This window comes from Aplidium turbinatum, chromosome 5, assembly GCF_918807975.1.
Source record: "Aplidium turbinatum chromosome 5, kaAplTurb1.1, whole genome shotgun sequence".
Lineage (NCBI taxonomy): Eukaryota > Metazoa > Chordata > Ascidiacea > Aplousobranchia > Polyclinidae > Aplidium > Aplidium turbinatum.
In genome coordinates this window covers 1873951-1901444 of record NC_137476.1, presented here as the reverse complement: position 1 = coordinate 1901444, position 27494 = coordinate 1873951, and the positions used below count along the sequence as shown (strand labels likewise).

General features: G+C 36.6%; 1 protein-coding gene across 1 annotated transcript in view; it reads right to left on the bottom strand.

Moving 5' to 3' along the window:
• The window catches only part of LOC145770187 (adhesion G-protein coupled receptor G7-like), a 49198-nt gene extending 26292 nt beyond the window's left edge, over window positions 1-22906 (bottom strand). The window contains exons 1-10 of the mRNA XM_082581774.1: window positions 22807-22906; window positions 22275-22322; window positions 21099-21146; window positions 17727-17774; window positions 15405-15572; window positions 14683-14836; window positions 8979-9272; window positions 7489-7554; window positions 2316-2438; window positions 209-297 (exon numbers count right to left, since the gene is read on the bottom strand). Coding sequence (XP_082437900.1) covers window positions 209-297; window positions 2316-2438; window positions 7489-7554; window positions 8979-9272; window positions 14683-14836; window positions 15405-15572; window positions 17727-17774; window positions 21099-21146; window positions 22275-22322; window positions 22807-22869 — 1101 coding nt within the window. The 5' untranslated portion in view covers window positions 22870-22906. The remainder of the gene's footprint in view (window positions 1-208; window positions 298-2315; window positions 2439-7488; window positions 7555-8978; window positions 9273-14682; window positions 14837-15404; window positions 15573-17726; window positions 17775-21098; window positions 21147-22274; window positions 22323-22806) is intronic.
• Window positions 22907-27494: the final 4588 nt, after the last annotated feature.

The following is a 27494-nucleotide window of genomic DNA, read 5'->3' as shown; positions in this document are numbered from 1 at the left end:
GAAAATAATAATCGGTGTCTTTTCAATGGCAATAGTTAGTTAAATAGTCGAACATTTTAATAAAAAATCAAAAAATATTATTGTGTGTATTACAATTGTTATATACAATTACATTGTATATATATGTATGTAGCAAGAAAAAGTGTAAAAATTTAATGGTTGATAAAATAATAGTTGACAAGACAATCACATCAATGTTTGGTAATACCTTCAAAGTCACCATGCAAGATGACAACCAAGTAATTTGACCCCATGTTGCATTGAGAAGGCAGTTCCGTGACGCATATGTTGTTCCAGCTAGAATTAAATGAAGGTCAACTATAACAGTGACTTCTTCATTTGTCATTACTATAAGATCACGTTTGTAGTAAACTACTTCTGGGTGAGCTGAAATTTTAATTATTGAAATCCTTGGTTCACATCAATGGTTTTAATCTTCTCGATATTTATTATCAGATATTCACCTTAATTCTAAACTTAACCTTTGATTTATCACGCATAGTTTCACTCATCGTACGTTCGTAAACTTAGATATTTTGTTTTTGTGGTGATACAAAGTTGTTTGATATTCACCTTAATTCTAAACTTAACCTTTGATTTATCACGCATAGTTTCACTCATCGTACGTTCGTAAACTTAGATATTTTGTTTTTGTGGTGATACAAAGTTGTTTTGTGACGTTTCATGTTCGTAACAAGTCTCTAACGGAAGTTACGTCATGTTGCTTTTGAGGAACATTGGCAGTTTCCCTGTACAAGAGTTTTAACTTTATACTCCAGTAACTTAGAACTACGTCTGTCTGGCAAGAGTAACAAATTGGTAGAAAAACGTTCATTTATGTGTGACAAGGTGGTAGTGACGGGTGCGATAATATTTTAAACAAGTTTTGGAAGTCTCCTCATAGAGAAGAATGTTGCACTTTGTGCACATACTTCTCGTATTCTTTCTGCATCTGCTGCACATACCTTGGGTTTACGTTGCTATTCCTAGGAAGTGATGTAAAGTAGGTCCTAAAAGCGTATATCTTGAGGTAGTTTAGAAGAAACACTACTTGGTGTTTTGGGTGTTTTTGAAAGCAAGCACTGAGTTACTACTCTTTTAAAATCAAGAAGCTTCTTTTCTGCTCTTCTACTTTGCAGTGCATCCTTCACGCATTCCGTGGGTTTCGGCAACTATTGCTACTCCCAGGGCCGTTGAGAGGATCACTTGGGCACACTACCAATGAGATCGTGGTTCCACAATTTAAGACACTTATAAAAAAAGCACCATATTCAAAGAATACGCGGTGGTTTCCTAAACACCCTGGCCTGTTAACAACATTTCGGACCTTGCAATTATGCCCTGCCCTGATTCAAAGGTAGGCCTGACTACTCGAGTTTCTCTTTCTTCACCAAGTGAAGTAATTGAATCCACATTTTCAGCTTTGTCCAAACTTTGTTGCGTTGTGCTTAATACAAACTGTTCAAATAAACTGCTTCTTTGGTTGGTTTTAAAGCTTTATCCTCGGACTGACAAAGACTTGATTGGTTATTCCTGGTAGTTTCGCATTCTTGTAGAGGCTCTTGACACAGGGCCGGTAACCGAGAATGGCAAAGTGAAGTTTCCGGTTGTTGAAGTTGTTGACGTTGAAGTGGTTTTTGTACGTGGAGTTGTCACTACATGTGTATGATAATAATAGTGGTAGACTTGGGAAGATTTCAAAACTATAGTTTTGTTTATGGATTCCCAAGTTTAATTAAATCCGATTCTGAAATTGACCTTCGTAGAGATTTTTGTATTTGCAAGATGTTTTTTATTAACTTGACCAGAAGGGAATAACGACTCCGTCACATTGCACAAAATGAATTGCAATCTGAAATTTCAACTTACTAATAAGTTTATAGGATTATTTTTCATGTGATAACAATTGTTTTTTGTACCATAGTAAGCCATAAGCATGTAATAACTTATGTGTAACTTTGTTATTGCGTTATTTCTACGTTACTTGCTCTATTGATAACATTGTTACTTTTTAATAACTAATTTGTTTAGATCATAATCCCAGCGGCTCAAGAAGCTCTATGTTATTGGTAAAGTTATGAAGATTTAATGTAATAAAATTAAATAATAAAATTTTATTAACGTTTCTATGCTGTGCAATATGGTTTGATATAATACTTTGCGAGTTTACGTGGTCATTCTCACTGTACATATTCTGCACTGATGAGGCCTTTAAAGAAGTGTGTTACTGTCTGCAGTTACTTATACAGTATACTAATAATAATAGCTTAAAACATAATAATAGCAACTATGAATTCGATCTCAAATATACTTACCGCTAAGTGTGTCGTCACCACAAGTCGTTTCAGACGTTGATAAATATCCTGCTTGAGTTGTGGGAAAAACCACAAGGATAGAAGTGTCCGAAGGAAACGGAATAATGTCTTTGATACACTCAACTACGATAACAGAAAAATAATTAAAACTTTGGTGGATTAATTGAAAAAAACCTACCCAATACTCACTTGAAACGGTTGATTCTATTGTGGAAGGTGTAGTGGAAGTTTGCATGGCGGTAGTGGTCTTAGCTTTAACCCTATTTCCTGTGGGGAGGGGTCGGTGGGGACTTGGTACTTTTCAAAGCAATATCATTAAAGAACTACGCGATCCACAGCTTTGAAATTTCTTGACTTTTTCTAAAAATTATTCAAGTATTTATTCCGCTTTAAATGACGTTGCTATTGTCTATAGTTTGAGAGATATGGCATGATTTTCATAACATACTCTGATATTTTAGCTAGCTACTAGCTAGCCCTTTTGTTTTCAAATTATACGGATTAATAGGATTACTGAGCGCCGCCGTGCGTGGAACTGCGACGCAGATATCTCAAGAGTTGGTTTTGTTGTAAAGCTTTCAACCGTAATGATTCCGCCTTTTGTTTGCAAACTCGAGTTTTGAGTTGCTTTGATTAATCTTTTAATTACATCTGAGCTGCTTTGAAATTATCAGAGAGCATCCGATAAGCTATGCTAAAAAAAATGTAATTTTACGTTGTTTTCTATGGCGAATACATTTTGTTTCTAACTTATAACAAGAAGCAGTAGGAAAATTCTTGACAAAACTCTGTTTATCTCATAAAACAAACAGATTGATGTGGTAAGTTTCTTGATTTCTTGTCGGAAAGCAAGGAGTGCGTTCTTGACCCGCCAATAAACTTTTGCATGTACCTGTACACTTATATTCACATGAATATTTATGGATGTTGTGAAAATGTTTTATGAAAACGAGAGATTGAAGGATACTGAAAAGAACTTGACACAAACTATCTAAACTGCTTGGCTTTTGTGGAAAAACACGCGCAGCTAAATTACTGTGCTTTGACAAGCATTGTGCATATTGTATCATCACTGAATCTTTACCCAAATGGTAATTTTGCAGTTGCTTGAGAGATTACAAAATTATTTTTTTATACGAGGATTGAAAAGTTTTGATATATCTCAGCAGAAACACTATTAAGATCAACTCAATAATTTCAAACTTTTCATTCAAATGTTGGTCTTCAAAAGCTTATTTTCACAAAACGGTGTAGGCCTATATTTTTTTCTCCATAAATTTGGACGTTTGTGTCATTTGGAGCAAAGTTGTTTGTTGGGTTGAAAGAATCTGAAATCAATGCCTCGTTTTTGTAACGTATCGTAACGTAATCTATCAGTCAGCGCTTTTTGTTTTCGAATACATTTCCGTGACAAAAGATTGGCTTTTGTAATAACGCCATCAACCATAGAGTTGTATTCTCTGACTGCATCTCAAACGCTATACCATACTCAGCAATTTTTCTAAAGCATTGCATGGCCACCTGGAGATGAGGCCTGATTTGTCACATTTTGCAGATTTTGATTACAGCTACTGCTAGTGCTTAACTGACATTTTGTGAGATGTTTTTACTTTTTGCGGTTTCCTAATGACAAAAAACTTTTTTGTTGCCTTGGGGAAGCAGTAGCAAATGAGAAAAAGTAAGTTGAAAAACGCAAAATCAGACTGTTATTGAAAATTAACAGTCTGACTAAAATCTACAAAATCAAATTTTCTTTGTTTTTCAACATGTGAGGATGTTAAAACCTATTGTGTCATCTGGGGAAAAGAATAAAGAAAGCGTAAAAATCTAATTTTTTGAAAAATATATTTAAACGTTCACCCAAAGTTAGAAAAACCTAGAAATTTCTGCAAAATGTGACAAATCAGGCCATATCTTTAGGTGGCCATGAGCATTGTTACACAAAATACATATCTGACAAAATAAGGAAAATATGTTGAATTGAATTATATTTTATACGGATCGTTTTCCTTGTCATTGAAAAAAAGAAAGAACGATTTTTATCGTTTAGCATAAAAATATGTATATTGAGGTTCACCTTGGTTTGCATAATGAAAATCACCCCAAAGAATTGCTTGAAGTGATTTTCGCAGCTATTTGATCCTTCGCGATGATATCAATTAATTATAGTTTCTATCAGATGAAACCTGTTCAAACTATTTTTTTTAAAACTATGGTTCATTCAAGAATATAATACTTTGTTAATATAGCTTACTTCATTTTTGTGTTTTTACTTCGATTGTTTCACAAGCAAGACTTTACACAAAACAAGTTATTTGCAACGTGAGTTGATTGACCATAGTAGCCTAAATGGACCAGAAAGCTGTGGCCTAAACTTGATTACTTTTTATCAAAATGTTTGCACATTGGAAACAGCAATCACTTTGTTTCAAATCAGCAAATCACTTTTTGTCATTGGTTCAACGTCTGCAGACGTCTAAACTAATATACGACAAAATTGGCTTTCTGGGTCTTCGGTTCGGAAAAACATCATTATGATGTATTGTGACGTGGTCTATTGGCCAGCAGTAGTTTATGCGTCTTTTGTTTTTGGATGTGTGTCAATTACAAAAGATGGCTTTTGCAGTAACGCCATCAACCGCAAACTGCATCTAAAATGCTATTTCAAAATTTGAACAGAAAGAAATCTTCTAATGCGTAGTAAATAACTTGACACAAAATGCATGTCCAACAAATTAGAAAAAAAATGTAGAAAACGTTATTTTGCAAATCTAGTTAACAACATGAAAAAAAACACTTCAATCATTTTGACACAAACGTGCATTTTTAAAATATCAATAAAATTCAACTTTGCCCAAGGAAAAAGTCAACACTTTAGTGATTTTTTGTTTTTTTACGACAATAGCACTCGGCCTGAAAAAGATTTTTTTTTCTATTTTTCGTATCGTTATGCCACGATTTTGAGTTTGTCACGCAGAAAGGGAGTTCCATTTGGCAAATGACCTCTTCTATAGCCTACCAACACGATTTGACTAAGCGATTATTATCACTACATTTTGTCACAACTGTTTGCAAAATTGTTTCATTCAAAGTGATCATTGTTGGTAAGTATTGAAACATATCACTTTGGAATGCATCGTGACATAGTTTATCAGTCAAGAGTTTTAGACGCTCTTTGTTTTTGGAGTGCTTGATGGCCTAAAATGGAACAAGCTCCTATCGAAGCAAGTCACTACCTTTGGATAGGTTGTTGTTCAAATACCACGTGATACCATTAGGCTACCTTACTTTTCTGTGTTCAACCGCTACCCAGACAGCAAATCAGACACTTTTTACATCGATGCAACCTCTTTAGACGTTGAAATAATGTTAAAAACGAATAAATAGCTTCCTCAGATGTGCTGTGAAATACAAAGTGTTTCTTGATAAAGCATAACCAAATTCGACAGTGTGAAAAAAATTGCTTGATTTAGTTCCAATATCAAGTATGGACAGTACGTTTGAAAAAGTGTAGACTATAAACATGTGACTCAAAAAGAACTTGAAATAGTTTTTTTGCGGTGATTTTGTCTCATTCTCTGCAAATGTTGAAACAAAGCAATTTTTTTTACAATGCCTCCGGCAAAACAACAAGCAAACGCGAGTCGGACGCCAATTACGATTTCATTGAAGCGTGGACGACGTCTCCGCGTAAGAGATTAAAATCTACACAATGGAATTAACCCGTCACACTCAATTATAAGTTAATTAAGAAGCAATTTCTCAAGTCAAATAAAAAAATATGACCAACCATCAAATTATTTGATTTTTCAAGTTGCACTGTTGAACAAATTACAAAAGAGTTTCGATGATATGTTGTCAGATAAATTATCTACACCATGTGAAAATTTGATTGATCTATCTTGCGTAGTTTTTGAGTTACACGAGCTCAAAGTGATAGTGTCGAACCGACCCCCCCCGTCCGCAAGTCAACTGGCCAAAATACGTCACAGGAAAAAGGGTTAAAAAAGAAAACAAATGGAAAATGTTAAGTCAAAATAAAATCGAAATAATTATTTTTGTATAAATTATAACTGGTGATAGATTAAACTGGGTCCTTCCCAACTTCCCATAAAGTTAAAAAACCCATCAGTTTTGTAATGAAGATAGCAGATTAGCAAATCCGTAGAGATGCAGGCAATTGAAGCAACTGAGCACAGATGGCCTTATTAACCCTATCTTGTTTGCGTACGCGGAAAGTACGTCACGGGCTATCTTAGCCCGTGCTAATTAATCGTTAATAACGAGAGCTATGAAAATCACAGAGCTAAAACATTTTACAAGATGATAGCCATGTGTATTGTGCATATAGACATTAAATTGTTACCCAACAAATTTATTGAAATAAATTATTTGAGATGGAAAAACGTCAGAAAGTTGGTTTTTATTTTAATTTCCCAAAAATAGCTTCAAAATTGAAATTTTTGATTTATAACATAAATTAATGCTAAACTAAGCAAAAAATTACTTTTGCTCATAAATATAAGGCATTTTTGGGCAAAGTAATTGCACTAGCATTTACATTTCACTTACATTAAATTATAGATCGAAATATTATACATTAAATTATATATATCTAGCATTGCACAAAAATGTCTAGCCACCTGAGACGAAATGCTTATTGTGGATGGCAGGAAGGTAGAAAAATGACCAGTGTAGGTTCAGAAAATTCGCAAAGAATAAAAACTAAAAGTCAAGAAATTTCACATTTCTAGCATATTTCCTTCTGTGAAATATTTCACTACTAGTGTGGGGCGTCCTCATAAAGCCCGGTGTCGCTACTGATAGGGTTAAAAAAACAAATGGTTCAATTTGAATAAAACAACACAAAAGTAATCGTTTTTATTTAAACTTTATTCAAAAAAGGAATATTGTCGTTTAGCTTGCTTATCACTTGTATACTCGTTTCTTAAATTGAACAACATTCTGTCTTCAAATAAGCTAAATTTAAAGCTTTAACCCTGCTGTAGGCGTACCACTTAAAAACGGTGTTTCCCTTATTTTTAACCATCATGAACATTGACCTTTAATCATTTACAAATTTGAAACCGGATGGTTGGATTACAACATTAATATGTGATGTGTTTATGCAAATTTGGTTGATTTATCTGAAAATAATCTATTTAATACTTACTTGAAATGGTCGATTCCATTACAGGAGGTGTTGTGAAGGTTTGCATGGTAGTCGTGGTTTCATTAACTGTAAATCGAAAAACAAATAGAAAATATTACAGTAACTAAAGATAAAAGCGTAATACAGTTTTTTTCATAAAAGATAACTGAGGGTAGATTGAATTTGGATGAACTCCCAACGAAGTTCTAGAAGCCATCCACCTTTCCTTCTGTGTGCAAGACTCTAAATCATATTTTGAAATAAAAATGAGAACCTCGAGATCCTCTACAACCAGTTTCCCGACGAATGAAGCAGTGGCTCTGGAACGATTTTTGATGGGGAGGGGGGATTATGCAAAAATGGAACTTTTGTTGCTAAAAGGTCAGTTATTTTTCAAGTTTTAAGATAAGATATAGATATAATGCTGGGCAGTTCGTTTTGTCGGACAGATGAAGATAAGTAAATGAAATGTATTGAAATAACTTGAACAAGAAGAAACGAAACAGAAATTTCACGTTCATAGCGTCACAATTTGCTGCAAAGTATAAATGTGTCCACGGGATAATTTGTATAATGTATATAGTCCAATATCAAACCAATCCGAAGTGCATTTTACCCGCGTCGATTGCTCGAATGAACTCAATTGGAACAGTGTCTAAGTCAATGGTGTCCATCACCTGTTTGTGAATAGTCGCAAACATTCGGTTGTTTAAACTGTTGTCTGTTATTGTGATACGACGTCACGTCTTTATACACTACTAACTATACATATGTACTACTGACTACTGTGCATAACTTATGTTCTACTAAACATAACTCATGCAAAACTAAATTGATGCGCATTGTACGTTTTTGTTTCATGCATGTTTTGCATCAAAAAAATGGCCAACCATAGCACATACATTACTGTACATAACCTATACACTCTAATTTAGCATAACATATACGCTACTTAACATAACATGTGCAATATTGTACATAACTTAACTTAAGTAGTGTATATGTTATATATGTTAAGCTTATAGTTTAGATGCACAAAACTAAATAATACTAACAAATTTTTGGGCCTACTAATTAATAATGTTCAGATATTTTGATTGTACGAATTAATTTTTAAATCAGTTTTTTTGCGCTTTTAAAGTCCTTATGAATGGATTAATTATTATTTATGGTTGACTATGTTCATTTTACAAATCAACACGTTATTTGGTTGAGACAACCACCATTTGGTACAGATAAGTGTTCTTGTTTGATCGTGCAATGAGCAGGCAACATGTGGCTGTGAGAGTGGTGCAACTCATCTTTATAATATTCATCTTTACTGTAATATCTGTAGGGGTGGCCATGTAGAACCAACGTTGTCTTACGTTGTTTGCTGTGAAATGTAGAAACATCAGGAGCCAGAATCTTCTAGAAGTATTCCATCCAATCAACCTCTTTGGAATCAATCAGTTTTTTACTTTAATGTTAACACAGTAATAATATTTTAAAAGAAATTTTGTATGTCTCACCTGTCATTGCTGTAACTGCAGAACTGTTATCACTGATGACTATAGGATCTACATAGGAAGCAACACTGATCGTGTATTCGGTGTTGGATTTGAGTTCAGTGATTGTTATACTTTTAGTTCGATTTGTTGTCATAATTCCACTTTCACCAACGTCACCAGCAGTAGGTTTATAATACACGATATATTGCGAGGCAGGATATCCATAATCATTAAATGTATAATCATCATCCCATTCGACATATATTTCATATGCTTTTGTGAATGGAACTCGCACGTTTGTTGGCGGTGGAGGTCCTGGGAATGAACACAAATAACTTTTTGAAAGACTGTTGCGTTATACAATTATACAGCTAAATAACTTCAAGAAAAAGAACTATTTTTTATTTTCAAACTAAATTTGTAAAATGTCGTTTTGCAAATGGGCTGCCCAGAATGGGCTGACTGGGATGAGATCTCACATAAATACTTGCACTAGAATAATAAACAAGATTGAGGAAATTATGTTCATATTGCTATAAAATAGTTTGTTGGTTTTGTAAAAACATTTGTTTAAGTCGAACTGGTTCACCTTTTTGGTTACCTTAAGAAACATTTCTACATTGATCAATCACAGGATCAGCTTGGTCATAAAATAAAGCATCAGAAAATTGCTACCCTGGCTACGAACGTTCTTCAAAGATTGTTCCCAAGCCCAAATGTTTCGAGGCTCTACTGAACAGTAGGGTGGAGTGAAAATAACTTTTTTGCGAAATTCAAAAACATGGCCCCCTAAAAGTTGCTTTTGTTCATGAAAAACACATTTGTGAAAAAAAAAATAATGTCTTGATGAAGCTCAATCCACAAATCAATGATGGCCGCCAACTTTGCTTGAAAACACAGTAAATTCACCATAACTTTGCCATTACTTGCCCAATTTTCATCATATTTCAACAAGCTTTCCTCGTTCATGTCATAAAACACTAGAAATACATATGATGACAGCGTGAGAAAGTTATGACGTCACCAAATCCAATATGGCCGCTAAATTATGTTTATTTTGCACTTTTTTCCATTTCTACTATTTCTTCTTTCATTTTTTTATAGTTATTTAGGCTACGTTCTCTTCTTCAATGGGTATGGTATTATGGTAGTATAGGGTATGATAGTATAGTATTTCAATTTTCTATTTGACGTTTCGACTTGCAAGTGTGCTAACTTGTATAACTGCAAGTGTGAGAAAGAGTGTAAATTGCCTAATGTCGTAAAGGAATTTCTGATAGATCAAAGAAATGCCAGGCAAATGATTATTGGTAGTATTGATAAAGCAGAAACACTAAAACTAGAAAAAAGAAACAAAAGGAGAACATTGTTAAAGCATTGTGAAATGACCCCAAGAAGTTGTGCAACTCAGTCGTCTGCATCATCTCAGGTTTATCATAGTGACAGTAACAGTGACACAGAATGTCTCAACAATAGTGGTACATATATAGATGCTTCCTGTCCAAAGAAGAGAAAGGTCTTCTCCAAATTTTTGCAAACAATGGCAACCATTTGTGACAGATATGGAGTTTCAGATAGGGCAGCAGCAGCCATAACGAGTTCTGTTCTTGCTGATGTTCAAGGCGGCAACTCCTTGGTGATCGACAGAAGCAAAGTTCGCAGGAAAAAGATGAAGAAACGCACAGCTTTGTCAGGTGAAGCTAGCACAAAGATTACAGGTTTATATTTTGATGGCCGAAAAGATCAGACAATGTTTAATGCAAAAGAGATTGATGCCAAATTTCACCGTAAAATAATATCAGAGGAACACATAAAAATTATAGCAGAACCAGGATCATCTTACTTCGGACATGTTTATGCACGTAACGGGACAGGGGCTGAGATAGCTTCAAAGTTGATAGATTATTTAGAAAAAACGGGGGTAGATACAAATGAACTCAATGTAATTGGTACTGATGGAACAGTCGTCAATACTGGTGTAAAGAAGGGAGTCATTCGATTAATTGAAGAGTCACTAGGTAGACCATTACAATGGTGTAGGCTATCTGCCTGTTGCATGCAAATGAGATTCTTCTCAGGTATCTTTTTCAGAAGATGGTTGGTCCAACTACTGGCCCCCATGGATTTACAGGACCAATCAGCAAAGCTGTTCATACCTGTGACCGTCAACCACTGGTAAATTTTGACAAAATACCTTGTGATTTAGAGCACATACTGCAACTCAAAGATCTAAGCACCGATCAAAAGTATCTGTTTGAAATCTGTCTGGCTATTAGCAAAGGTTGTTGCTCCTTAGACCTTTCACTCAAATGCCCTGGTACAATTCATCAACCAAGATGGCTGACTTTAGTAAATCGCATATTGCGGTTGTATATTTCAACAGAAGCACCATCCACAGAATTGAAGACTGTTGTCACCTTTATTTTGAAAGTGTATGCACCGATGTGGTTCTCTATTAAAAATGCATCTTTGTGTACAGATGGAGCAAAACATGTCTACAACATGGTAGACAAGGCCAGATATCTTGAGGATGAGCTTAAGGAAGTTGTTGTGAATGCTATCCAGAGAAATGTCTTTTTTGCGCACCCTGAAAACGTTCTGCTGGCAATGTTGGCAGACAACAACATCAGTATCAGAGAACTGGCTCTCAGGCGAATGCTGAAGTCCAGAGAACGCAAAAGCAGCAGTACAGTGCGAATTTTTAGAGTGCCAACCTTGAACCTTCACGCTAGGAATTATATAGAAATAATTGACTGGCAGACCGAAGATATTACTGAAGCTCCCCACACCAAGAACCTTAGCAATGAAGATTTGATTAATATGATCAAAACAAATCCATTCACGATGAGTCCTCTCACAGTTGAAAGTTTCCCCTGTCATAACCAGGCTGTGGAACGCCATGTTAAGCTTGTGACAGAGGCTTCAGGCCTCGTTTGTGGAGAAGATAACAGAGATGGTTTCATCAGGGCTCGATTAGAGAGCAGGCGCAAAATGCCAAAGTTTGACAGCAAGGCTTCTTCTTCGTCGTATGAGCTGTTCTTCTGGACTATATGTTTGGGCATGATGTCATCAGCCACTCGACAGTCTCGTCATCCAGGGCCTTCAGTCCAGGCGCTCCATGTGGTGGTTGATGGATTGGGCAGTCATGGACGACATGATCTACTGTCTGGTCTGTGGCGCCACACTCGCATCTCGGTGAGGGAGCCAGGCCCCATTTGCACATGTCTGAACGAAAGCGACCGACGCCGGTTCGTAGGCGGTTAAGCCGGACCCACGCAAGTTTTGCGAGGGACATTCCCGGAGGGTGGGTATCGACGTCGGGTAGGAAATCACGGAGTCGGGAGGTGTTGTTTTGCCACTCCATGTTCCATGTGTAGTTCGTCCAGTGTGCCGCACTTATTCCAAGATCTTCAACGTTGTTCAGAAGCTGTCGTGCGGCGGGCACAAATGGGCGTCTTGATTTCAGTCGCTGCTGTCCTCCAGGTAGGCGCTGGAATGTACTGTGGAGGAGGTGGTCGGGGTCCAGTGCGCGACGAGCAAGGGAAATCATGGCTCCTTTACGGCGAAGCTCAGCAGGTTGGATGCCTGCAAGGATGAGAAGGCAGTCCGTTGGAGTGGGACGCAGGCATCCAGTCACAGTGCGTAGTGCGTCATTGATGGCGGTGTCAATGTGGCGGGTGTGAGAGCTGCGGCACCACACTGGTGCGCAGTACTCAGCGGTAGAATGGACAAGGGCCAAGGTAGCTGTGCGAAAGGTTTTCGCATCAGCTCCCCAGCCGGAACCCGCCAGCCGCCTCAAAAGTGCAACGCGCGCAGATAGTTTTTTGCGCAGTGACTCCAGGTGTCGTCGGTACGTGAGTGACCTGTCCAGGGTTACGCCGAGGTAACCCTGGACAGCAAGGCTGATTTCAAAGTTTAGAATTTCAGTGAAGGTTACATTGAACAGGTCATTCTGGGGTAAAATTCATATCCCTTGGACTTCCCAGAATATCCCTGGGCGACAAACGTATTTCATCCCCGGTTTGTCCCCTAAAAGGTTCACATGAAGGACTGCCTCCACGTGGCGTGAACTGGAAACGTTAATTCTAAGGGCTTAACAGCTAAAAGTCCTATCCTACTCTTTTGCAATTATTGAAGGTATTTTTAATTTCTAGATGAATACTATACTAAATAAAGCTTCCATCTGTATTTACTATTATCAAGAGGAACAATCGTACCCACGACAGAAGACAGCATAACCATATAAGTGTCAAACGTTTGAGCAAATCGAAAAAAAAGTGAGTAATATGGATAGGAAATGTGAAAAACTGAATTTGGCCGCCATATTGGATTTGGTGACGTCATAATTTGCTCACGCTGTCATCATATGTATTTCTAGTGTTTTATGACATGAACGAGGAAAGCTTGTTGAAATATGATGAAAATTGGGCAAGTATTGGCAAAGTTATGGTGAATTTACTGTATTTTTAAGCAAAGTTGGCGGCCATCTTTGATTTGTGGATTGAGGTTCATCAAGACATTATTTATTTTTATTTTTTCAAAAATGTGTTTTTCATGAAGAAAAGCAACTTTTTAGGGGGCTATGCTTTTGAATTTCGCGAAAAACTTATGTTCACTCCACCCTACTGAACAGCATGAAGATGCCATTACAGAAGATAGTAGCCATGGCACTGAAATGACTTTAGCTCAAGAGCTGCATGCTTTCGTAACATAAAATGAAAGTGAAGAAGCATAAAGCTGTGATGTCGGCGCTCGATTAATACAAAAAGAAATTCTACTATAAGAATCAAGAAAAAAAATCTGCTATAAGAAGCAAGAAAACCTGAACAATTTATATGCAGCATTGAAAAGTATTAAGCCAACATCTGTCGAGGCTGAACGTGCATTGTTAGCTCTTGGATATTTTGTCAGCTAAATGTAAATCATAATCAAAAACATAAATCGTCTGAATCATGATACTCTCGATGCTCTCATGTTTTTGCGTCAGTATTACAATAAATAAATGTGGTTTGTGTAGCTTGCATGTGTATTTTCCTACTTTGATAATCCCGAAAAATCCCGGAATTAAGGAGTAAAATCCTGGGAAATTCCGATCTCGGGATTTCAAATTTGGTCTCAAAATCTTCACCCTAGTGGCAACAAAATGGTATAGGGTGAAATTGTGATACCTATACGCTTGTATCTATAAGCTACACTTAATGGATGACCTTTTTGTAAGTTGAGCAGACTCAAACAGGGCATTTTTAACTTGCCAAAGTGTTGTGTGATTAAGACAGAGCCTTCCAATTTCAAAAAAAGTTGATGTTTTTTACAAGAACCGAAAAATATTCAAGCAAATTCAGATTAGAATTTAAATTTTATCAGGCGCTTGCCACAAAGTATACACAAAGTTAATTTCCATCATAAAACCTACGATGCAGTAAAAGAAATCACTTTTAAGAAAAATCGTTGACGTTCATCTATTACAATTAACTTGTGGTTAAAGAAACAAACACAAGTTGAATACTTTTTGCACAATTTGTGAAAACTAAATCTGTTTCAACGGCATTGAAAGTGAAAGGATTGCTCATGGAAGTTTGTGAGTCAGAGAACTAAGTGGAGGGTCGAGAATTGAACCCGTGCATAGCCTATACCGATGCTGTACTTGGTGTTAGTTGGAATGTTATTTCTATCACTTAGGCTACTATTGTTACTAAAAACTGACACTATTTGTTAAAGGTAAAACCTGTTATTAAAATTGATTGTAAGGGATCACTCATAGATACTTGTGACTCAGGAGGTGTAGGTACGGGGTCCGGAATCGAACCAGCGCATATTCCGATGTTGTACTCGGTTCTTGGTTGTAATGGTGACCCGTCGCTAACCTTTGTCAATCTGAACTGTAACAAAAGCACTTGTAAGTTTAAGTCACATTTAGGATTTGTAAGTTTTAACATTTTCCTCGTTGTTGGTTCGTTTGTTGGTACACAAGGATTCGCGATAGACAAAAAGTTTGACATAGAAAATTACGTTGATTCGTTAATGTGAAGATACTTTGAAAAGTTAAGATATATATGATTCATAATGTTACAATACAATGTACAATTGTACATCGTCCTAGAGTAAATCAGCGTAATGAAAATTGTGACAAATAATAATAGACTTTAATTCGTCAATAAATGCATTAACTTAAATCTAAAATCGATATTTCAAATCAGCAACAATGTTGCTTTAAAGTCACGTCAACTCATGCCGTTTGAAACAAAACATAAGTTTAAAAAATTTGGAATTTTTTGTTTCATTTTCAACAGTGAGAATTACGACTTTCTAGTTTAATCATCGCACCGGGATCCACAAGCCAACTATCGGAGAAAAAACATCATCATCTCCTTATGTCTATGCTCTCCTTATCACCATTGTTATATCAAATACAGACTTACCATTACTTGCATAAATGTGCAGACTTACCGGAGAAGTTACGTTTTCCTCCCCACCATAGCAATCCGATACAGAATCAGGAGCTGGTACTGCTTTGACAATGTATGCATTATGTCCTGATTGCCACTTTAGAACAATAGTTGTGGAAGTTACTAAATCTGTTACTAGACCTGTTGGCTCATACGGTTTTTCTGAATCCTGCAACATTAACAATAAATGTATCAAACATTTCTTCACTGTAGCATTTGAAATATCAGTGTGCAACTTTATCGCCTCAAGTACTTAGTGACAGTGTCGTAAGATCTCTTACATATGGCCCATTTATACTGTGGGAAAAAACTGCGGCTCAACGAAGAAATTGATTGTTTTGAATAATTATATAAAATGCAAATTAAAAAACAAACAATAAAAGAACTCCACAACCAAAATATTGAAAAAACAGATCATGTGAAAGGCAATTGCGACTTTCGTACTTTCCTATTAACAAATTTATTGGTTTTAGATAAATGACAATGTCAAACGTCTGGCACTATTTTAATATTACAAAAAATTGTATTGAAATTATCTGGTTGCTAAGTGATGTTGAGGTAGAAGAGGGAGGTGTTTTAATGTCAGATTCAAATTCTCGAGATCAAGAGAAAGCAAGTATTTTAAAAAATTGGATAGTTTTAAAATTGCTGTCCAAAAAGTATTTTTTAACTAAAAGTACTTTTCCAGAAAGGCTTTTTGTTGTTGTGTGGATATCCAAATCTTATCGTTGTGGATGTTCATAAAGTAACTATCTGTTTACGGCATTTTCAGTTCAAAAACATTATTTGCTGGTTAATTAAACTCGTTGAAAAACAGTTGAGAACAGTTACTCTGGTCTATTCTTATTAGTGAACACAACAAACCATAATGACCATTATGTTGAATTGATTGTTAAGCGGAAAAATACTGATTCTTTGAGAACAATTTTTTACTTTACTTTTGTTATTAAACCATGTTTACGTACTTAACCACTTTTAGACTAACGGTGGTGGAATCCGTCCACACAGAAAAATGTCATCGATTGTACAAAGGCTACTGGCTTGAATCGATTGAATTGTGGTGAATTTTCGTAAAAACATTTTATACTTATTTTGGTGGTAAAAGCATTTTGTGTAGTATACTACTGTATTTTGTAAAAAGCAATGATAGACACGTACCTCACTACAACAAATTTCTAAAAATGGTTAAAAAAAGATACCAGAGTGAAACAAAAAAGTGTTTATCTATGCCGCTGGATTTTGCGTCAGCGGTTGTCAGAAAAAAGTGAGGCATGACATCAAATCTTCGTTCTGCTTGATATCAGATTTATTGCGATGTATTGTACTGTAATCATTGAACCATAACAAGTAAACTGACATTTACAAAAGCAATAATAGAAATCTAACTTTTGCCTAAAAGAAATGTATTTGTGGTAAACTGCAATATGGGAGGTGAGGTAAGTTGAGAGAGTGGGGTAAGTTGAGCCACATCACGTAACTCGAAAAATAAAATCGCATCAACTTGCTACTGGCACCTACCTGACCGTTTATCTTATTTGGAGCTGTTATGTAGAGATTATAAGTCTTTGTCTTGTAGAAAAACAGATAAACAATTTTTAGTGATTTTGAGCAGTTTGAGCGGTTTTTTGAACTTTACTTTTTGATAACAATTTTTTGGGTTGTAGAAAATGTCTGTGGCATACACAAGTATTGATAATAACATAACGGTAATCATTAATGCTAGCTTATTCAGAAACTATTCAAGTGAGGCTGCTAGTTCATGTATGTCTATAGAAATTTCAGTTTAAATTATAATGGCGGCCTTGGGGTAAGTTGAGCCAGTGATGTAAAGGTAAGTTGAGCCGCTGGCTCAACTTAACTCACTTCAGCTAGTGATGATATAGGTAGTCATTAAATACCTAATAAAGTGTACAAGTGTACAAAGTGTAACAAACCTAACAAAGTGTACACTAAATACTTAACAAATTGTACGTCTGTTGACGTTTAATCAACGAAAAAGTGGCAGATTTGTCAGCTGGAATGTGCACAATATCACAGTCGAACAGTCACAACAAAATAAAGGTGTCCATTCACATGTATTGCATTTTATATGTTGTACCATCGCTACAGCTTTTGTTATTAAACTTAAACGAGTGGATCAACTTACCTCACACCCCGCCTCAACTTGCCCCGTGGGGTAGGTAAGTTGAGCCAAAATGACATCAAAAATGTTTTTTTTAACTTAGGGCTAAAACATCAACCATTATGCTGCCACTTTCACTTTTATTGTAAACCAAGCGGTTTTCTTAGTAAAAGCGTTTAAGTAACAAGTGGATCAACTTACCTCATCCTCTCCGTGAGACGAGAAAAAAGAATCAAAAGCATCGTTTGTCTGTAAAAAAAAAAAAAACAACAAAAAAAAGATGCTGAGGTAGATGCTAAATCAATGTTTAAAAATATAAAAGTGAGGTTGGAGTAGTGAAAATTCTTTCTGATTATAGGCCCGGACTGTATCTTAAGGAACGTTCTGATAATAATCCCAATAAGTTTGTCTGTTTGTTATCTTTATCTTGCATTGCGGGAAAGCGGACTTGAGCGCTATGCATCGGTATATGCCTTCCGACGTACACCTGATCCACGCTGCAGCCAACGGCAATGTCTGTTTCCGGTTGTCTACTTTACTTATGACGGTGGCTCAACTTACCTCACTTCAGCTTTAAGTGATGATATACGTACTCATTTAATATCCAACAAAGTGTGTTTTACTCCTTAATAGTCTAACTCTCTAGAAAAATAATTTGTACATTAGTGTATTGAAGTTTGAATTTATTTGTAACCTGTAGCCTACAAGCAACATGCCTCACAAGCGTACAACAGAGCGTGGTCAAACTGATCCAAAAATTGTGGAAAATGCTGCAAAGAATGTTCAAGATAACGGAATGTCTATAGTGCAAGTGCAGAAGAATTTGGAATCAATAGAATGATGCTTCAGCGCTACATTGCCTGAAGGAAGGAGAATGCTGAATCATGTTATGGTTATAGCAGTGATGCCTATGCACAACGCGTATTCTGAAAAGGCCATGAAGAAGGCTTAGCCAACCATGCGAAGGATTTAGCCAAACAATTTCATGGTTTATCTTCGGTGAAGTTTCGAAAGCTGGTATATGACATCACTGTGGCAAATAATGTGGAGATGGCTCGCAGCTAGACAGAAAATATAGAGGCCGCTGAGTTTTTTGTGCTATTGTGTTGAAGAATTTAATAGGTCTACAGACCTAGGCCTATAGTGTGGTTTCCTATTTTCTTAGACTTAACTCAACTTTCATCCTTAGCTTACATTACTTTAATGTGTTGCTTTATTTTTGATCCGGGAAGAGAATGGTTGGTGGCTTTTAACAAACGACACCACCTCTCGAACAGAAGGCCAGAAGCAACTTCATTGGCACGTGCAACCGCTTTTAATAAACACACCGTTTCGGAGTTTTTCACAAATTTGACCAGCTTTCTAGACAGGTATGTCAATCCATTGATTTTGTCTTTTGCTCATGACTAACAAACTCAATAAAAAACATGAAATTTAAACTAAAGCATTGCTTATAATTTCAGGCATCAATTTGTCCAGCAGATATTTACAATGTCGACGAAACAAGCATGACGACGGTCCAAGTGCCACAAAATGTATTGTGCGAAACTGGGCAGAAGCAAGTAGGCTCTGTCACATCAGCTGATCGCAGCGAACTTGTGACTGTTGCGTGCACTATTAGTGCATCTGGAAATACTGTTCCACTGGTTTTTATTTTTCCAAGAAAAAAGTATCATGATTACTTCCTCGCTGGAGCTCCCACGGGATCCAAAGGAGTATCGTCTCCATCTGGTTGGATCAATGAGGACTTGTTTGTCATATATTTGCAGCATTTTGTTGAAAATATTAGGTGTTCAAGAGAAAAAAAAGTCCGTTTAATCTTAGACAACCATGAATCCCATATTTCGTTCAAAGCTGTCACCATTGCTCGGGATCATGAAATTGTGATGTTATCGATACCTCCCCATACTTCCCTTCGTCTGCAGACATTGGACAAGACAGTCTACAGACCATTTAAGTCCTATTTCAGCAGGGCAATGGATTGCTGGATGCGAAACCATCCAGCGCAGAGGTTAAAGCACCATAACCTGCCAGCTTTGGTCAACTCGGTATATTTGTCTGCAATGTCTCCAAGCAACATTCCGTCAGGATTTAGAAGCAAAGGGATATGCCTTACATAAACATATTTGCTGAAGAAGAATTTGATCCCAGTGAGCTGACAGATGCACCATGCCTGCTGATTTGGAAGAAGCACAGGCATCTTCATCCGCTGCTCTACATGTGGAAGCTAATGCATTTCCTGCTACCAGGCCTGCCGCAGATTTGAGGGCTCCTGAATCGAGCAACACTAATTCACCTGCCCCTTCGAACAGCGATTCTCTTGCTGCAGCTGCATATAACTATGACTAACCTCATGCTTTACAAACACAGATGTCAAGTTGCCCTTCCAACACAAATATTTATACACCTCCTGTTGTCTTAAATACATTTCTGAAGGCATCTCCTCGAAAGGAAAAGCGGAGTCGAAAGCGAGGAAGAAAATTTTAACTGACACCCCGGAAATACGTCTCACAGAACAGAAGTTTAATGAACGGCAAAAAAAATGCCAAAGCGCAAGCTAAAAAAGATAAGGAGAGACTTGCTAAGAAGCCAAGAAAAAGAGTTTTGAACTTCACCAACACTGAAGATGAAACTACATTTTCAGTTCAAGATTTAGAAGAGTCTCTTCGTGTGGAAGACGATGAGCCTACAAAGCATAATGAAAAAAAAAACACTGCTGAAAATAATGGAGAGGAAATTTACAACAAGGGGGACTTTGTTCTTGTCCAGTTCGAAGGGAAAACCTGGCCTGTTTATTACATTAGTCAAATAGAATGCTTCAAGGAAGATGGAGAAATTGAAGCCCACTGTTTAAGAAAAGTGCTTGGAAAGTCTGAGGAAAAGTTGTCCTGTCTTTAAAGCAGACGATGAGTGTGCTCTTCTTAAAGAGGATGTTGTGAAGAAGCTTCCTCATCTGACAACTATTGGAGGAACTTTCCGCCGTCAGCAGAAATTTCGCTTTCCATGCTCTCTTGATAATTGGCATATTGAATAAGTTAAGATCTGACAGACAACGGAAATTGATTTAGCAAATTCACATTTGGAGGTTTATCAGGACTGTGCTGTATTAATTCATAGCTTTATTTTCTGTTCAGCAGTTCAGTTAACACAATCTGCTAGTTCTACATTGATTCAACGTCTGTTGACGTTTAATCAACAAAAAAGTGGCAGATTTGTCAGCTGGAAAGTGCACAATTTCACAGTCGAACAGTCACAACAAAATAAATGTATGCTTTCACATGTATTGCATTTTACATGTTGTACCATCGCTACAGCTTTTGTTATTAAACTTAAACGAATGGCTCAACTTACCTCACACCCCGCCCTAACTTACCCCGTGGGGTAGGTAAGTTGAGCCAAAATGACATCATATTTGAAACATGTTTTTTTTTCAATAATTATTCTTATTAGTTGTGAAAAAATAAAAATAATTAAAGGCTAAAACATCAACCATTATGCTGCCACTTTCACTTTTATTGTAAACCAAGCGGTTTTCTTAGTAAAAGCGTTTAAGTAACAAGTGGATCAACTTACGTCATCCTCTCCTAGAGATGAGAAAAAAGAATCAATATCATCGTTTGTCTGTAAAAAAAACAAAAACAAAATGCTGAGGTAGATGCTAAATCAATAAGAGGTAAAGCATCTAAAGATGCTGTACAACTAGCCATTGGCTCTGTGAATAATGAAATGAGCTTGCGAGAAGCCGAGAAGGAATACGGTATCAATATTATCGATTACTAAGTCGGTACGTCGCTGCATATAAGAAATGAGCAGAGAGCAAAGTGGGATATAAATCTCTAGGGCTACCTTTTGTCACTGAACTTGAAAATCACTTGGTTGAATATTATGTAAAAAGGGCAGCACAAACATTTTACGGAATAACTGGTGATGATTTGCGGGCAATGGCCTACAAAATTGCTATGACCGATAACCTACCTTGCATACCTTCTTCAAGGAAGAGAAAAGAAACAGCTGGTAAAGACTGTAACATTGAAATAACATTGAAGCAACAAATCAAACTTAATAAAAACATGAAATTTGAACTAAGGCATTGCTTATAATTTCAGGCATCAATTTTGCCCAGCATATATTTACAATGTCGACGAAACAAGCGTCACGACGGTCCAAGTGCCACGAAATGTATTGTGCAAAATTGGGCAGAAGCAAGTAGGCTCTGTCACATCAGCTGTTAGTGTGCACTATTAGTGCATCTGGAAATAATGTTCCACTGGTTTTTAAATTTTCCCAAAAAAAAGTATCATGATTACTTTTGCTGGAGCTCCCATTGGATCCAAAGGAGTATCGTCTTCATCTGGTTGGAGCAATGAGGACTTGTTTGCCATCTATTAGCAGCAATTTGTTGAATTAAATCAGTCAAATCGAATGCTTCAATGAAGATGGAGAAATTGAGGCCCAGTTTTTACGAAAAGTGCCTGGAAAGTCTGAGGAAAAGTTGTCCTGTCTTTAAAGCAGACGATGAGTGTGCTTTTCTTAGAGGATGTTGTGAAGAAGCTTCCTCATCCGACAACTATTGGAGGAACTTTCCGCCATCAGCCCGTGGGGTAGGTGAGTTGAGCCGAAATGACATCAAAAATGTTTTTTTTCAAATTAGGGCTAAAACATCAACTATTATGCTGCCACTTTCACTTTTATTGTAAACCAAACGGTTTTCTTAGTAAAAGCGTTTAAGTAACAAGTGGATCAACTTACCTCATTTTCCCCGGGAGACGAGAAAAAAGAATCAGAAGCATCGTTTGTCTGTAAAAAAAAACAACAGAAACAAAATGCTGAGGTAGATGCTAAATCAATACTTAAAAATATACAAATGAGGTTAGAGTAGTGAAAATTCTTTCTGATTATAGGCCCGGACTGTATCTTAAGGAACGTTCTGATAATGATCCCAACACGGGTGCAACCGGTTGAAAACGTTGACAGCTTGTTGCGAATACAAATACTGAACTTTTAGTTTATAGTAACTGTGTTTAATATAATTTGTTCTGCTTGGATTTTTACTGGGCATTGAGCATTTTTTGTAGTTATTGTTTAATAATAGTAATTATTCTTTAATGCAAATATAATATACAGCGAAATGTACCTACATACACCATAAACTTTCGAGCATAGCTTTGTCTGTATATTGTTAAACAGCGATTTCATCTATCAAGAACACAACGCATGCAAACGTTGCCACAACACGTCTTCACGAGCAAAAAACAGCTTTCAACTGAGCAAACATTCTTACCGTAAAATCACAAAAAAAGCGAAAGATGATAATTAACAGCAAGCTTGTTTGTCTTGATCTCATTGTTTCACAACTTTATAAAGCTAACTTGTAACAAAATATCTAAAAATGAAAATTTTTGTAGATTGTCACAAATTGACTAATAGGCTACTAATATTGACTTGTAGACTACTAAAGATTAATTTTTAGTCAAAAGATTTCCGTAATACGTTAAACCAGTGGTTTCCAACCTTTTTGTACTCTTTATTAAGAAAAAAAAACCATGGACCACTTTGTTTGACGACACCCCAAGAAGAACATTTGTTGCACATAGGTTTGTGAAGTCCAATGTCAGTCCTTTTCCACACTTTTTCAATATCTTTTAATTTGAACACTCAACTAAACTACTTGTCCAATTTGAACAGTCAAACCTAAGTGACGACCAGTAACGGATCTTTCTTCGAGAAGGTACCAGATATTTTGAAAAAGAACTACTGCAGCAGGTTGTGTAGGGGTTTCCTCCCAAAAATTCAACTTTGTTTTGATTGCTTTTGTGCATTATTAAGCCCAATAATAATGCTTCAGCACACCTTGTAGTTGACCAAATTTATCAAATTAAAATTGGATAAGTTTTGATTTAAACTTGATGTTCGTTTTGGATGTTTTTTCTTTCACAAACACAAAAAGGTTTCAAAAGTTAACCACGTGACCACTTGCTCCCTCCTGGATTTACTACAAAATTTACTACTTTAAAATTTATTAATTTACAAGATTTACTACAAAAGATTTGCTAAACCACTAAAAATACCATTGTAAATTCTCTTTTTCAATTGTTTTTTTTTTTATTTCGTCTTCGGGTTGTAAGCCAGTAGTTTTGAATGAAAAACGTTTGTTACCCTCAACACTTCATGGAGTGAGTTTTTAGAAACACTTAAGGCACAATAAGTGCTTACCAGCTCACTCCGGTTGAGGTGTTTGTGGCCCATGGGTCGCTGCAGCAGATGGATTGTTTTAACCATAGACGCTTTGAACATTAAGCGTTTTTTCTCAGTAGACCAGTTGACTGCAGTCGTTGTGACCTTTCTGGGAATCAGCCAGAGAGTTGATTATTGCTTTGAACTTTGATAACACTGTCCTGCATTTTTCAACTTCAAATTTTTTTCCTACTAAAAACATAAACATTTGTCTGCATTGCTGTTTAGTATTCACCTCACCCTTGTGCAATCTTGATCAATCTATCCATCAATTTCAGCAGACGCATCTATAATGCGATTTGAAAACACTTTCATTGTCAAATTACGTAAATTTAAGATCTAGATTTCAACAGTTGCGTGCCAGATTACGTTTGCAATTTCTTTTCAAACCGATCCCAACCGAATCTATGGAAACCCATCCATACAAGTTTGCATTTTCGTGCGATACAATCGCGTGGTCGGGGAATAGGCTATGTAGACTGTGACACACCTATTTTAGGGATGGTATGTTTTTTTAAAGTAACTTTAAAACTTGTTGTCATAGGTAAGGTACAGAAGGATGGTATTTTTGGAATCAACGCCCCAAGATTAGGTCGAAAACGTTGATTTCATAGACAAAAAAATGTCATGCAGAACAATGTAATTAAAGAAGAGAAAAATTGGTGGCGGAGGTGAATCGAACCCACGTCGTCGAGGTTGCTGCATCCCTAACTCTGGACAGCTGAGCTACGCTAATGACGGCTAAACACTTTTTTAATTTAGTTGCAGTAAGAGATGTTTCGAGAAGAGCACTCTGTCTGCTGCGGTGGCCTACGGATTACAAATACGCCTACGGTTACGACTAAGCGGGATATAAGATAACTTACAACGAATTGTTTATACTTTTATGCTGTTTAATAATATCCACTCTGTCGTGTTTGTTAGTCTTGCATTCTAATAAAGTGTTGTGACCGTGCCATATTTTAAACTAAATGTCCTGCTTTGGTATCATGCACGTTATAACGTCCACGTTTTGTTGCTTCTACGTGTTTCTGGACCTCTGCTATGTTGGGCATATATTGTTTTTCGTTGTGATGGTGAGAAACAAAAACAAACTAAACTATTATAATCAGCATCGGTTGTCAATACCTTCACTGCTTCTGTGACGGGACACAGCACAACAGCATTCACAAGAAGCCAACAAATATATAAAACTGTTCCATTTCTATGGGTAGGAGTACCGATTCCAACAGATAGGCAACCTACACGACTAACCTGGTTTGAACACCCGATTGAACTTGCATCAACAGTTTAAAACAAAGACTTTAACTGTTTTTACCCTCGTTGAACCCTGGCCACAGAAAAAGTTCTCTGAAGATACTTTTGAAGTTAAAACGTGAGAAGTTATCCTGAAGTTTCTTAATTAGTTCAACACATTGATAGACGAAGTATTCTCAGGGTTGAGAACCCGAAGTTGAAAGCTTCTGCAATGACACGTGGCTACTAAAATTAAACTTCAGAAAATAAAACAGGCTTATTCTACTTGAATAAGACACTGAGAATGAAAGCCGTCTTATGGAGGCAAAAGTTTATCAATAAATTATAGGTAAGTTTCTGAATCTGGCTCATTTTACTTTTTATATTTTTTCAACAATTGATTTTGCCAACACACTTAACTAGAACGTTGATGCTTATTAATTTACAAACGCCGAGGCCTTTCAACAGCTGTTTCTTTTCCTTTCGAAATAAATGACGTAGTAATCACTGCAATATCCTGCACGTCTAAGCGCTGCTTAAGTTTGAGTTCAGGAAAGTACTGTTTTAATAAATGAAATAAAAACCGATACAAAGTTTTGCCTGCCTAGTGCCTACATTTAAACCGACCTATGGGCTAAAGGTCGATTCAAATCTTGCTCTTAGTTTTCTAGTCCATTAATTGTGAGAGTGCACGACTTGTTAGAGGTCACCGATAGCTGTGTGAAGCGACATACAACAATATGTTTACAATAAAGTCTTCAAGCATCTGTAGGCTAGTAACAGGAAGCACAGGGAGTTTTAATTTGGTTTTGTTTGATAGATTTGATGAGAAAACATCACTGAGAAGCAAAGACATCTAAAGAAATTTGTCTTTCCAGAGACTTTCAAGAGGACGCAGAAATGGCTCACAATCGCAAACAATTTGGAGCAAATTCATGGTTTTATTTTGTCCTTTTGATTGTTATTATGCATTCATCAAAGTTAATTTAATAATTTCATATACTATCTTACTAAACACATTTTTTTTTTAAACTTTAATGTATTCCTTGTTTGTATCTTTTGTCACTTCTTAGTTTAATCAACGTTTTATTTTTACAAAGCTTTGCCTTAAAAAGAACCAACTTTATGGAAAAACTAAATTTCAATGTTGCAAAGAAGGGCTTCGATGCGCGGTCACTCAAATAACTTCAAATAACTTGTATATACATTCGGCTTTTATGGTAGTAGTACTGTAGTAGTAGTAGTCCAGTTTTAATCCGGTGATATCCCGGTTACCGAGGATGGCCGCATTCACCTCCAATTGCCGTATTCGCCTTCATACCCTGCCTCCACATCGATCTGTCTAACGGGTTCTCTCTTGTCAAGCCCATCTTGCTGCTTTCCTCCTCAACTTACCTTTTCCACGCTTTCTTGAATCTTCCTTGTTATCTACGACCTTCCATTTGTAACTCCAGAGCTCTTCTCAAAACATCATTTTCATCCCTTCTCAAAACATACCCATACGACCTCACTCCATTTGCCTTCGCCAACTTATCAACATTCTCATTCAACCTAAGCAAGTTTATAAGTTCTTCGATATTGCTTTTTTTCCATCAGCTTCACACCACACATTGCCCTCACCATCGCTTTCTCAGTTCTTTTTAAAATCGCCAATTCTTTTCCCATAAGCGCTATGTCTAACTTCCGTACAGCATTGTAGTTCTCACGCAACTAGTATAAATTCTTCCTCTCATTTTCAACGTAAATTTTCTATCACATAACCACTCTCGACACTCTATGAATTTTACCCAACCAAACCTTACTCTTGCAGTCACTGCCACTTCACAACCAACACTGACATTCAATCTATCTCCTAGATAGCAAAAGGCATTCACTGATTCAACTTCGTCATTCAGCTTTTCAACAGGACCAACCATTCTTTCTTCAATCTTCTTGCACCTTTCACATTCAAAACAATCTTCAAATCTGCATGTCACTCTCTACATCTTTGCACATCTTCCATGCACCCACTTCCTGCATTTCGTACACAAAACAGAATTTTCATTTACTCTTTTTCCACATATGCCACAAGGGTCGATGTTTCTCATTGTGGTTTCCCATTCCGTTCCACTTATTACAATCTTTGTCCTTTTGATGTTGACAGGCATACCTTTACATCAAGCACAATGGCAAAGATTAGAGGAGAGAGGACAGACCCTGGTGTACCTCAACCTTTATCGAAATTTAATTTCATTTCCACTTGCACTGAAAGTCACTTTTTTTCCTTTTTCTTGGAACAAGTATTTTCAACACACAGGTCCTTTTTGTAGCAGAATTCAAGTATTCGCCTTCCATCGCGATTCCTTCTTCCACGTCAAATCCTCCATGGACACTTCAACCAAATCGATTTGCTTGCCAACGTGCCCATTAAAGTCCCCAAGACCCAATTACTCTTATTACTACGTGCTCGAACACCATCACCATCGTCAGTACTCTGTCACTCTGTCTACGAACCTCAAC